At 40.6% G+C, this 14,555-nt stretch overlaps 1 protein-coding gene across 9 annotated transcripts in view; it reads right to left on the bottom strand.

Annotated features, from left to right (window-relative positions):
* The window catches only part of KIZ (kizuna centrosomal protein), a 175,782-nt gene that overhangs the window by 110,895 nt on the left and 50,332 nt on the right, over positions 1–14,555 (bottom strand). For all 9 annotated transcript variants that reach the window (XM_081917795.1, XM_081917797.1, XM_081917793.1 and 6 more), the window contains one exon: positions 4,963–5,062. In XM_081917795.1, the coding sequence (XP_081773921.1) occupies positions 4,963–5,062 (100 nt within the window). The remainder of the gene's footprint in view (positions 1–4,962; positions 5,063–14,555) is intronic.

Here is a 14,555-nt window from a genome sequence, read left to right as displayed (position 1 = left end):
CCGGCAAAAGGGGAGTCGGAGGAGGGAGGGCTCTGGGATACTTCTAGTGAGAATAGTGCAGAGGTAACAAGACCCCCGTTGGCAACTCCCACCCTTCGCCGGAAGCTGTCACGTAGAGAGTCACGAAGGCGCATGTCCGTGAAACAACTTTTATGTTGGCGTAAATTTCGTAGACGCCCACTGTCAGATTCTACCAGCGACTAACGGAGTCATGCCTTGGGAGGCTCCGTTAGTGCCTCGGTTTGGCTGAACTGCCAAACACCAGAGGGATCAAGCTTTTACGCACAAGCAGCTCATTATCCCATCACAATACCTTTGGACATTCTGCTGACTGTTAGCATCCTTTAGCAAATGTTTGATGAGCAAATAAAATTAATTAGAACTAAGAATGATTAAATGGAAAATGGAAAATGGGGAATGCAAGTAAACCAGAGACGAATGAAATGGAAAGCAAAATCACACAGACACAGAGACTTTGGAGAATAATATGAATAAAAGATTGGCAGATCAGGAGGGTGAAATGGTGGAGTTGGCGGGAACAGATGGTGAAATGGAAAAGTCCTTCACAGAGGTGTTTGGAGGAATGAAACAGCCAAATGGTGGAGTTGTGATTCTGGAGGAGCGGAATGAGCCCTGGATTGAGAGATGGAGATGTGGAGAGACATCTTGATTTGGCATTGATAGAGCTGAGAGTGAAAGGGCTGGAAAGGGGTGGAGTGAACTCAGAGGAAAAAAACTACAAAATTTCTGGTGCTTTTCTTGGAAAAAGAATGGAAGAAGCATAAATGGAAGAGATAATTTTTTAGATAAGGATGGAAAACCACGGTAAACACAACTAGAAATGGGAATGGAAGATACAGAACTGGGTGCAAATTAATGGATACATAACAAGAAAAAACTATGGAATATCATTTTAATATATGAGCACAGTGAGACTCTTACATGGACAAAATAAGAAAGATTTATTATTGTTTAGTATAGAGGAATGGTTGTTGAAGTTATTGTAGGCAAAGCTGATATGCTTGATTAGAGAAAAACCATTGCTGACATTTGTTATACTACTAATAATTAGAGAACCACTTTTTTACTTTTTCTGTGAAAAAGGAAAATAAACAAATCTGAGACATCTGGGCCTGGAGACTGGGAAATTATTGCTTAACAGAAAGCAGAACAGTTGGATGTTATCCCAGAGTGAATGTTTTGAATAATTTATTTTATGTAGCTAACTGACAGAAAATCAGAAGTCCTTTTATTTATCTTTCTCCTTTCCCCCCTCTTCTTTTCTTTTTTTTTTTTTTAGTCTCCTCCCTTGGGGACCAAGGATTATACTCACATGAAGGTGATGGTTGGGTGGTGGAAGGGCCCTGAGTGAGAGGCAAGGAAGAGAAGATCTCCCAGGTGAGAGCTGGGAGGGTCCACTGCTTTCTGTGGGTGACAAGGGTTCAGAGCTACCTTTGGGAGTAAGTTCTGTGTTTTCTTCTCTCTCTTTCTTTCTCTGTTTTTGTTTTTTATTTAGATGTGTTTATTTTATCTTATTGTATTATGAAAAAGCTTTAATAAAATTGTATTTAAAAAAAGAAAGAAATGCCTAATGGGCATCATATATAAAATTAAACACAATATTTCAATAGGCACATTCCTAAGTTTTGGTGATATATCTGTGCACAAAATACTCCTTCCCCTATCCAAACAATTACAATAGGGAAGAATGAAATAAAGTGCCACAATGATTATACTGAACAATTTACATCTGGTTTAGAAAGAGACTAAGAATTAAAGCTGTTGAAATTTAGCAAAGAAAGAGTGACCCCCAATGGCCATTATGGTTGTCTGCAAAGAATGAGCCAAGGCGCTTATTAGAGGCACATTCATTGCATAGATGTCTTAAACATTACAATTTGAAGTCATTAACGCAAACAACCATCACTGATAACCAGTGATTTAGTCAAGAGAAAAACGTTTTTAAAATTAGCTTCTGTTTAAGGAGTAAATTTGAAAACCAACTTAATGGCTTACTTCTGGAATCCAACTTAAAGTCAACAGTGCACATTATTTTACAAGTGGAATATATCAGCATTTGGGTCCCTAATTTAGCTCTTTAACTATCAAATGTTGCAAAGCGAAGAAGCCAAAGGAAAAAGGCATTGCATCTAGCTTAAAACTGCAACAATAGAATGCTACTGACCTCCGCTGGCTGACTATATTGCTACAGAACTACAAAATGCCACACACATTGCACTGCAGCCATTTGGTTTAGAGATTAAAACACTAAGAAAACCCATTCTGCAAAATAATTATTTTGATTCCTTTGAGAATATATAATCCATCAATTAACAAATTCACACCTCAGTTTAAACGTATTTGTATCAAGCTGCAGAAATCTTGTGAGAAAGCGATTTTAAGCTAGGATACAAGGGGTAATATTTGCTGGAGAAGAGGAAGCTGCGGCATGCACCTCCAGACAAAAGGGAACAAGTGGCCTTCAATCGGAGAGCAGCTTCCTATTAAGACTCACTCCTTCGTACATTATGCCTTTCATCCCCACTCAACCACAAAATGATTTTGCTGTAGGGCACACAATGGTGGAAAAAGATTTACATTGAAAGAATCTTTAATAATAAACTGTTGCAGGTCTGCCTACTTCCCCCATGATTTATAATACAATAAACATTGGATTCTATTAAGTCTCATGCACCGAAGTTGCACTGAAAAAAGAAAAGCGAATATGAAAGCACTCAATTCTTCCCATCTCCAGTGCCATAATAGTGAGATGAGCATGGATAAATGTGCTAAGAGTATCTCTTTGCATCTTTTATAGCTTGTGTGTATTAATCTGTAAAGCTTATTAAGAAAGTCATTGCTATGCAAAGCAGCACCCAATCTCTTTCTCTTGCTTTTCAACAGAGTGCAGTCTTTAGCCAATAGGGCTCGCCCGCTGCCCCTCATTCTGCATTCATAACATGCAACATTTGCACAATGTATCTCTCAAAGACTACTGAATAGAAAGCCTTAATACTCATGTAAACAACTGCAAACCAATTACTTAATGAATCAGGCCCACGCATAATGAGGTGCCAGACAAAGAGCTATAAATGCATTTTTGCGCCCAAGCCTCTGCTTTAAAGTAAAATCCCTCAGCTGTAGTTTGGGCTTAACTAGCACATCATAATTATTGTCTGTAGGACATCAGAGGAAACCTTTTTTATTATTATTTAGGTCCATCAGGGTATTTTTCGAGGCCACTCATCAGCTCAGTGACTAAACACTGCGAGGGGGGGGGGAGTACCACAGTGGTACTAGACTGTTATGTTTATTTTCAAGTACTGAGTTTCGAGACCACTTGTAAAAGCAATAAAGCGCAAGAAGTGAGTACAATAAGTGGAATCCTTAGACATCAGCCTCTAAGAAATTTCATTGTGTCCCAACTGCAAATAAGCACCTGAGCAATTTCCCATTCTTTCACGCTTTATTCCTACATTGTGTTTGTAAACATATTTCTAAGATAGATGTCAAGTGTGAAGCTATAAGTGTTACTAACTGATTTGGTTTTGAAAAGTATTTTATTACCAAGTTATTGAGGAGGCTAAAATGCACACTATTCATTAAAAGAAACCCTAATAATTCAAACTGTACTAGAAATGGTATTTTCTCCTGAGATCAAAGATATAAAATCATATGATGCCATAAATGCTTCCCAAAAATCTTTCTGCAGAAATAATACTGATACTCCAGAGTCTGCACTGTATGAGCAGCATTTCAGAAATGCTAGAAACTGCTGACATATATCATAATGCAAAACATCCCTTCTTGAAAACGTTCGTGTTGTTTACACATTTGCTTGTTCTTTCTACACAAGAAATATTAATTGAAAACTATTTTAATTTTTTGGGCAACAGATATTACTTTTGCAGAATATCATTACCTCAAATAACAATTACCTTAGGAAAAGAAAATGTTAACAAATATACCTCAACAAATATATTTTAAAGGTACTACTTTCCAACCCCAACTCCTGAAAATCAGACATAAAATACATTTTCTATTACATTTTGTAATGTATTATAATGCTATTTATACATTATACTGGCCAACTACTTTTGTTCCAAGGCCAGTTCTTCTCAAATTCTAGGAACCTTAAAAGATAAAACAAAATGAATCTTCAAGGATATTTTAAAGCAGTGAAAAGCATTCTCACCCTATGTCTGCAAACATACACATATATATCAGGTATTATAAACGGGTGTTTCCAAGAAGGGAGAAACAAAGAGAACCAAGCAATGGAAGTGCTTTAACAAATAATCACGTAAGAATCTAAAGCCAATGTAAAATTCCACAATTGTTTACCATACTTCATTTGCTATTATCACTTGAATGCTAGTCATTTGAGTCATGCTAACAGAAAAAAGTAACAAAACATTACTTAAAGAACTGAAAAAAGATAAATTGCATTTCTTTAGAAAAAAACCCAAGGACATTAATTAAATGTTCTCAATTTGGAAATACAAAAGAAGAAAGTAACAAATAATCTAGTATCAAATACTTCTTTTACAAAGATACAAAAATATGTTTTGAGCTGAAGCTCATTTACATCTCCGCAACACCCAGAAGATGACACACCACTTTATTTCTTCAAGACTTTATGTTTTATGTCTGCCCTTTTCCTGACAACTTCCATTGTTTGGTCTCTAAGTAGTCCTACTGAGAGCAGCTGTACACGCTAATTTGTGGTTCACTGAGATGTCAATTGAGTCTTAAAATGAGAAAACAACAGCTGCAAAACAATACCTGGCTTTAATGCAAATATTTTGCAAGGTATACAAAATTTTAAGTTGTTGTAGTGAAACACAAATCTGAAACATAGGCCATCCATCAAAACATTCTTGCCAGTGCGTCATTAACTTTCTAGAGGCATTTATCACTAGGTTGAAACTATTCAGGAAGGAAAGCCTTTAATGACTTTACCTTGACAAAGGGCTTCTTCTTTCCGGAGATGAAGCACTGGGTTCTGAACTGGTTCCATTGCTTTTCTGTTCCTTTAAACTACTGCTGTCAATTTTCAAAGCTATAAGGGGGATAAATAGCAAAAAACTTTAATTAGTTTCTAGCAGAAGCTAGTGGAAACAGATACTACGGTATATAGGCAACAGAGGGAAATGTATTTTGTGTTATATATTTTGCAAAATAAGTAATAATTTTCCATGAACAACAAAAACATCTCTTTCATCAACTCATATCTCGAAACACCTTATAGGACATTTTTGGCTTCAGTTCCATCAAATTATTGCTACAAAACTACTGTATCACAATTTCAAACATCTGACAAGTTATACTGCCCTTGCACTGTATGCTTCCTGTCCTTCTGTTCAGTGCAGTTTGCTCTATCCATTCTGTTTGTAGTTCACAATTGTCTCCACCTCCTGGTCTTAATATGAACTTTCTTTTTTTTTACAATTCTGTGAATTTCTCAAGCTCACAATCACTCTCTTTAAAATAACTTTCAGGTGACAAGGCTAGGCACAAATATGCTACTAATCTGGGCTGTTAGTGTGGCATGTAAAAATGCACAGTCATTTGCTGAACTGCAACTCCCATCGCTGACCACCGAGTCCAACAACATCTGGAGGGTCAAAGGTTTCTCATTCCTATCTGGATCAGCACACAGGCAATAAGTGTTTGGGCCATCCTGAACCTGTTTCTGGATATAATTTTCGGGGGGGAGGGGAATTATAAATAATATCATTTATACAGAATTTTTCATAGGGCAGACAGATAATTAGGGGCCATCATGATGTTGTTGTTCCAACTATTGTAATATTAAACACTATTAAGCATCCAATGAGAAGACACCTGAAGATCATAAACCTAGGCAAATATCCCAGGAAGCAAGTCTCGCGCTACTCACTATGGAACAAACATTCAGAGAATCAGTTTATAGTAAACAAAATTTACCAAAATAATCAAAACACACAAACACACAAATCAAAATACAAATTAATGGAACAATGGGTTGGATCCAGAGTTGCAGTGAGTGGGAGTCCATGAACTCCATAGGTGGAAGCGGGGAAGCAGGTTTTCCAGATTCATCTATTGGCAAAATCTATTTGGTGTTTCGCAACTTTCTGACTAGTTGCAGGACCGTAGCCAGACCTAGCAAACGCAGATTCCACGGAAGCAATTGGCGACTTGGCTGCAGACAGTATAGATGAAGCAGGAATCAGGAACTTGTAGTTAGGTGTTTATTATATACCGTTGACTATTTACAGGAACAGAACACAAATCTTTAACTGGCTCTCTCTGACACGACTCACAACTCACAACTCCTACACTGACACACAGAACTCTGAACCTCTGAAATACTGAACTAACACATCCCAGTTAGTAGGCCATTAATTATCATTCCCTTGAGAGAGCTTGACCAATCAGGGAGCTGCCTCCATGTCTCTGTTATCACCAGGCAGACTTACTCCTTCACATGACCTTCTGGCTGTCTGCCAAACCTTAATTGACTCTGTGTGAGTAACTGCATGTACACAGTTTCCCAACATCATCTTCTCCCTCACCCTGCAGTCTTTACAAACCTCCTCTGGGGTGTTGGGAGACCCTTCAGAACAGAGTGGGGAGTGGTGTTGCAGTGTTAAATTTGAAAAGTGGGAGTCTCCAATGGATCAAACTCATTTCCATTCATAGAAGGACTCTTCCATTCATGAACTGGCAAGTCTAGATTCAACCCAATGGACAGAATAAATCTAAAATACTTTTTTCCACCCTTTTATTGTTTTGGTCTAATGCAAACATCTATACTCACATGGAAGTCTAGCTTTGCTTGTTCCATACAGCACAGCACAGCAGCACCCCCACCCCCACCCCGTATACATAAAATCATGCGTGGAATGGATTAATTTGTCATTGTCTGCTTGAGACCTTGAGATCCATTTCCAGGTTGATAAATACTGAGCTAGATGAAGCAGCTGGATTGATTCAGTATAGGGCAGCTTCACAGGTTTACCTAAATTTCTTCCCCACCTTTTTCCAAGGGCTCAAACAGTTAAGAAGAGTTTAAGGCTGCAATCCTAAATACAATTGTTAAGGTGTCAACTGTGTGGAACTTACTTCTGATTTAACAAGCATAGCATTGAGCTTCATAAAAAACAACCCTACAATACCAGAAGTACAGCCAAATAATGGTATATATAACGGTTGATACCCTACATTAGTGAGCAAACCCACTGAGAACTTAACTGAGGGCCACTGCCATCCATTGTAGAAAGGTGGGGCCTGCCTTCATGGGCGTAGCCAGGATTTATTGGGGGGGGGCAGGCCCAAGTTACCTGTGACGCAACTGGTCAGTTAGAAGGATTTCTATTTATTTACTCATTTTAGGGGGGCAGCTGTCCCCACTGCACCCCACTGGCCATGGGCGCAGCCAGGATTTTTGTTGGGGGGGGAGGACTTTTGTTGGGGGGCAGAATCAACGTCTCTGGTCAGTTAGTTAAGTATTTCTATAGTTTTACTTGATGGGAGGCAGCTGCCTCCCTGTCCCCCTTGGCTACGCCCATGCCTGCCTTGAACAAATTTCCATCCTCTTCTGAAGGCTGGTCTCAAGGAGGCTATCAGGAACATGTCAGCAATGACTCACAAGGTATCACTGAAGTTAACTCTTTATTCAAAGAAGCAAAACAGCTCAGGTCCAGTGAGCACAGCAACTTGTCCAGAGGCTAAAGGTCCCCACCTTCCCACCACTTTCTAAGGTTCCTCCTCCCCTGGTTCCTTCCCAAGCAACCAGAGGCGCCTTCATCTTGCCTGTCTTTCCTCTGCCCTCTTCATACCTCTTTGGGTTCTGGGAGACCGGGGGCGGGAGTGGGGGGGGGACTGGCTGCAGCAGGACAGGAAGGCTTCTTCACAGCTTGCCTCATTTCTGCCTCTTGACCCCCCTCCTCTCCAGCCTCTGCTTCTGCCTATGATTCTTGACTGCTCATTGCCAGACATTCTTCCTGCTCACTAATTCCTGGGACCTCTTCAGCTTCCAACACCTCCTCCCTCCAGTCTGCTCCCTCTGATCCCTCATCATCATCCCACCACCACTCCCCTGGCTCTGAGCCTTCTTTCCTTGGGGGTTCCCTAGCTGATGCCTCCCCTCCCTCCTCTGCATCAAGCCAGTCCATGATGGCTGGGCTTGCTTATACATATGTTCTGGGCTCAGCCAGGCAGAATTAGAAGTACAAGCTCTGGCGCAAGTGTCCTCAGTTTGGCCTGGTTTACAGTTTAAAATGCACAAGCGCTGTTGCATGCCCCTGCTCCTGACTGTGCCACATGGAGGAAGGTATAAGGCAGCAACAAGCCAGACCAGGGGTCAGCAAACTCAGACCTTGTGGGGGGCCAGACTATATTTTGAAGGGGGGGGAAGAACAAATTCCTATCCCCCACAAATAACCCAGAGATGCATTTTAAATAAAAGCACACATTCTACTCATGTAAAAACACGCTGATTCCTGGACCATCCGCGGGACGGATTTAGAATGTGATTGGGCCAGATCCGGCTCCCGGGCCTTAGTTTGCCTACCCATGAGCCAGACCTTGTCACTACATGGGAAACCACAAGCCGTAACCAACGTTCCTTATGGCTTACTGCTCCTGGTTTGGTTGGAAATAAACAAATCGGGTCCTATGTGACCCTGGGTTCACACAATAAATCAGATTCAGGCTTGTTCCTAGCTTTATTCTCCTGTGCCACACAACCAGAGACAGAGAAGGAGCAGGGCACTCATGCTTCAAATGTGGTTTAATATTACTTGTGAACCAGCTCAATAACTGAACAAGAGCTCTAGAGAGTGGAATTTGGTCCTGCCAATAAAAGATGGCAACCGTTAGCCACCAGAACATCTCTAAACATAGTCTCAGAAGCTCATGGCTCTCCTGTTGCTCTAACATGATAAGCAGGGAGGCAGCCCCAAAAATGTTTCTTCTTTCATATTGAAATGTGTCCTTCATGCCTTCAGATGCCTCTCATCCTTGGCATGGATCAGTTATTGAGATGCCAATATATATAATGGTATGGTGAGGACTGGAGTGTTCAATGTGGAACTCAGGCAATGACTGGTTTTAGTTGTTTAACGCTGCAGTTTCATTAGTACTGGAATTTGCAGTTGAACAAGATTAATGTTCAGGGGTGGTGCATCTCGTTCCGCTGCTTGAGAGTAAACAGGAAGTGCAACCTTGTCCTCCCACTGCCACCGCTCCCACCACCACCTACCTGTTCCTGCAACCACCACCTGCCTTGACACATCTGCTGCTGGCAAAGAGACGCCACCAGCGGTGCCTATTTCAGGCAAGTTCATGCCAATTTTGGGTGAAATCTTGCTTAAATTTGTGTGAGATCTTGTACGCTCCAAAAGATCTCACACAATTTCAGGTGAAATGTGATCTTGCTGAAAATTGGTGCCGCTGGCAGAAGTGGCAAGGCACCCAATGTGTGTGCCATCTGCAGGGGCGTCTGTCACCTGAGGCAGCAGCCTCACCCTGCCTAATGACTGGGCCAGCTCTGCTAATGTCATCTCAACGAGAAGATTCAGCTTATAATATCATAGTCATATGGATGGAAGAGATTTCATAAGCTAGAGATCTGATGAGGGTGGAAGGAGGAGCTCCATGTATCACTCTGAAGGTGGTGTCTAGCAGGAGGCTGATGGAGGCCTGTGGGGCTGGGCAGATGCAACCGCCACTCAATTCATTTCCTCAGCAAAGGAGGTTTGGGTTGTTCTGCCATTATAATGTCTTACTGCTCATTTTAGTATGCTGCTCTAGGAACCTTTTGGCTAAAAAGGGGGTTAAAGTGTTTCAAATCAATACAAGAACATAAGTCCAAATGCCATAAAGTGTTTGAGTAGAAACGTTAGGACTAAAATTTTGTCAAAGCTAAAGCCCCATTGATTTCAGTGGTGACAGCTAACTACATGCTTAGCTCCACTGGAATTGGGGGATCTAAAAATGCTGAACTTAGGCTAAATTCTGCCCCAGTTCAACAATATATTCTGAAGATAAGAAGATTACCTCATTCATCCAAGGGCAATTAATATATCTAGAACATATAGTACAGCATCCAAGATAACCCTATGGTACTAGGGGCTACGTCTGAACGTAGATTTTATTCCACTGAACCTAACATCTGAACCACTGTTACCTATCTTAACAGGCTCAAATGTGTGTTTGCTTTGCATATGGTCACAGTTTAACGATCCCAGTGTCTGTAATGTTTTCACTATTTTAAATTCATTTTTATGCCAGTTTTCTAAAGGAAAAGCAACAAAGGAACTGCAAAAATGTTAATGCAACAGGTGTGCCCCTGAGTCAGCCAGGCCTATGACTCACTTTCAGCTCAACAAACCACACTTAAAAAAGATCAGTTCAGCTTATCTTTACAATCATATAAATCTCCATCCCAGTTACTGCTTTGAGCAAACATTTCCCCAAACCCACTATCATCACTGATTTGACATATCTCATACAAGAAAGCATTTTACATCGTCCTAAGCATTAATCATTTGGTTATGTGTTGCTTCACTAATGATTAGGAAAGTAAAGTTATATGTTACTTTTCTGGGCGAAACCATGTGATTATTCTTTGTACCATGCAAAGACAGCCAACCTCCAATCATTACTTATATAGGCATTTGATGTTAAGAGATGCAAGCCTAGGTTCTACTGCTAAAAATTAGTATTTCAATCATTTGAATGCTCATGATCAAGAAGTCTCCTTTAAAACAGAGTTAATCAGCCTGAGCTCCCATAGAGCTCTAAAGTCTAAACTTTGGCATAAATAGTTTGAGAGCAAACAGAGTAGTGAACCTTAAAATAGGCAGACTATAAAAGTGGAGAAACCATGCGTTCTGCACAAAGTTCCTCAAAGCCATCCATGCAGGATTTTAATGGTACTTATTAAAGATTCTTACGGTAGTTCTATTTTTTAAAGGACATTTCTCTATCCAAAACAGTTGTTTAGGAACAGTTGGCTGCATTGGTTTTCTTTCCTTTTTTAAAAAAATAATTTTTATTAAAGATTTCTTCGTTTTCTACAGATTAGTTTCATCTGTTGCGAGACATTAGTGTTGCATGCTGTATAAGGCTAGAAAGAAAAAAGGCGGAGGGGGAGTGGTGAGTGGGGTGGCAATGCTTCTACTCTTCTACTGTATGTGTGGGGTTTTGTGTCAGCGTCACTTGTGTGGGTTCTCTTTCTGTTCGCTTGTTATATTTCCTTGGTGGGGAGAGAGGTTGGCGGTGGCCTAGCGTTTGGTTGGTTGTTTTTAGTGAGATTTGGTTGGGGGGGGCATAGCTGTCAACGCTTCCCATTTTTTTAAAGAGAAATTCCCTTATTCTGAATAGGATTTTCCCTTTAAAAATGGGAAAAGTTGACAGCTATGGTGAGGAGGTGGATTCTTGGATCAGGCTGCATTGGTTTTCTGATCCAGTGTTTCTAGATATTGCACTTTGTGGCATGTATGACTGATGAGCTTACTAATGTTTTATTATTCTGTCTCTTTTATAAGGCAGAAACCAATATTTGTATATTATTTGATTGGTCATGATATGTATTTTAGTAGACGTTTATATACCACCATCTTACAGCCCGATGTTCATCCAGCTGTACTTGGTAGTTTAGAATGTAAGCTAGTAAACACACTAATGCACAAGGAACAAGCTCCAATCCTAGACGCATACTTTCCTGGGAGTAAGCCCAAGTTAATTAGGTGGGGCTTACTTCTGAGCAGACACAGCATTTGTGCCACATGAACTGCAGCAGTGTGTCATTTTCCTTTTTTAAACTCAAGATTATGACTTACCATGTCAGGATTTATGTAAGAACCCTTAGAAGAAACTAAAGGGGGAAATAGTGAAGCAGTAGATAGAAGGGATGGGCAAAGGTCAAGGGAAAGAGGGCAAATACCCCAAGTAGTCATATGGAATTTCACTGGAATATTTAAGATCTTTAAATATTGTCAACTCAAAAGGTATATTCATATCTGTGCTTTGACCCATGTTTTATTAAGACTTCTTCATTAAGCATTACTTGGGGCTGAAAGCTGTTCATTTACTTCACCCATTAGTGAACTAGGGGTGGATGCAGCCTTCTAGTTATGTATAAGTTTCAGAATGAACTGGATCACCTTTATGCATATGCTCGTTAGATAGAATTGTAGAGCTTGAAAGGATTCTGAGAGTCCAGCTCCCTGCAATGAAGGATCATCCCTGGCAGATGACCATCCAACTTTTGCTTTAAAACCTCCAAGAAAGGAGAGTCCACCTTCTCTCATGGGAGTCTTTTCCACTGTTGAACAGCTCTCAATATCTTCACAAATGTTTTGCAGTGAATGGCTTGGGTCCAGGCTATTTAAAAGACTGCCTTCTCTCAATAAGACCATCACCAGAAAGCTGGGTCGGGAAGCCTTAACATCATTACCGCTCCCCAACATTTCCCCTTGGCTGCTACCAGGGCCTCCTTGGAGGAGAGATTAGGGAGGCAGCTATGCATATTCTAGCCTGGTATGTGAAGCTGCCTTATAGAGTCACAGTGTTGACTGGCAGGAGCTCTCCAGGGTTTCAGACAGGAGAGTTTCTCAGATATATTTGGAGCTTTTGGATGCAAAGCATGTGCTCAGCCACTAAGCTATAGGGACCTTTCCCTATTTAAATTTAGGCTGCTGTGGTGTCTTGGTGCAAGGAGACCAGGAATAGCTGTGTGGGTTGGGTTACGTTAATGCTGTTTTTGCATTTCATATGATTTTACTGCGAAACTGAATTTATGCTACAATTTGTTTATTGAAGACTTTTTTGTTTCTGTTATGTTGTGGGACAAATTGGTTTTTCAGATAAGATGTTGCATTTTAGCTTTATTGTGAGTCACTCTGGGCATGGGCAACTGTGGGAAAGTTAGATGCATGTTCATTTAAATATTTATATACTACTTCCCAGCAAATGTTTCCATAGCAGTGTACAACAGGAATATCAAAAAAATGTACATGCAGGCGATTCTTAACTTACACTAGGGTTATGTTCTGGGAATAGTGCCAAAGCCAAGACTGCATATAGTCAATACACACTGGGTTCAATGGCAGGTAGGACTGACACAGTCTTTTTCCTCAGACACACACACCCTTTCTATTTTTTAATTTTTTAGGCAAGTGCATAAAACTGAATGTGCAAGCTAAATGCACATATCTTGTGAGTTGCCAGTCCATAACTATCTAAAAAATAGATCTTAAAAACATCAAATTATGCAGATTCTGTATAGTATGTAATATAAAATGGCTGAGTTAATCTTGAAGGAAAGTACTCTTTAAAATATGTATTCAACAGCTACCAAATAACAAAAATGATAGGCACTTGCCTAAGTTCAATCTAGGCCTGATTCCACAAAGCTGCATCCACAACACTAAAAGCTGTCAGGCATAAAAACAAAACCCAACTCCAACACCAGCCTGCTCACTACGTAAGATCTGTTGCAAAGGCTCTTCTTTAACTCTCAACAATGTCCCAGGCAAGATGCTGTGTATAAGAGAACTTTATATCTAGTTAAAGAACTTCCTACCTCAGGAAATACATTTGGGTCCTTCTTTTTCTGTCTTCCATCAAGACCAAGATTTTTTATTATTCAGGAAGGCCATCCTGATTGTTTTAGCAGTAGTAGTGCTTGTTTTTAGAATGCTTGTGTTGTTATTTCTGTACTGCTTTAGGATTCTGGTTTTTATATTTTTGTAAGCCACCTCATGAGAAGAGAAGACTCCCTGGAAAAGACCCTGATGCTGGGAAAGATTGAGGGCACTAGGAGAAGGGGATGACAGAGGACGAGGTGGTTAGAAAGTGTTCTCGAAGCTGCATGAGGGAGGCAGTGGAAGACAGGAGTGCCTGGCATGCTCTGGTCCATGGGGTTACGAAGAGTCGGACACGACTAAACAAAAACAACAAAGCCACCTCAAGCACTGTGCACAGAGTGGGAGGATGGGATATTAATAATCTAATTTAAAATAATACAAAAATTAACATTTCTTAATATAGATGCAACACCAAGCAAGCTGAGTTAGAACCAAAACAACACACATATTTAAATAAGCATAATGCAGAACAGGGGAGGGGAGGGGAAAATCAGGCCCAGGGACCAAATGTGGCTCTTCAGGCCTCTCTGTCTAACCTATGGGACCTCCCCCAAGCCACACCCACTCCTCTCCCTCTTTCTCCAGACCACGTCCTTCCCTGGGACTTGCTCACATACCACCTCAGTGTTTTTGCCTGGCTGGAATATATCCCTGAATTCTGATGATGACTCTGGCTTGAGAGGGCGGAGCATAGAGAGGGGTGTGCAAGTATGTTTAGAATTTAGCCTACTGGACAAAGGGCAAACCTTACATTCAGTGCTCTGCCCAATAGCTCCTTCCACCACTGGCATGTGCCCTCACCCCACGGGATTGCCCATAAAAAAATATGGGCTGAAAAAATGTTCCCCCAGGAATCAAAAACAAAACCAAAAACTATGCAAAAGATTATGAAAGCTATATATAGAATTAAAA

Source organism: Podarcis melisellensis (assembly GCF_964234715.1).
Source record: "Podarcis melisellensis genome assembly, chromosome: 7".
Classification (NCBI taxonomy): Eukaryota; Metazoa; Chordata; class Lepidosauria; order Squamata; family Lacertidae; genus Podarcis; species Podarcis melisellensis.
The sequence above is the reverse complement of the archived record's forward strand: the minus strand, read 5'-3'. Positions and strand labels throughout refer to the sequence as shown.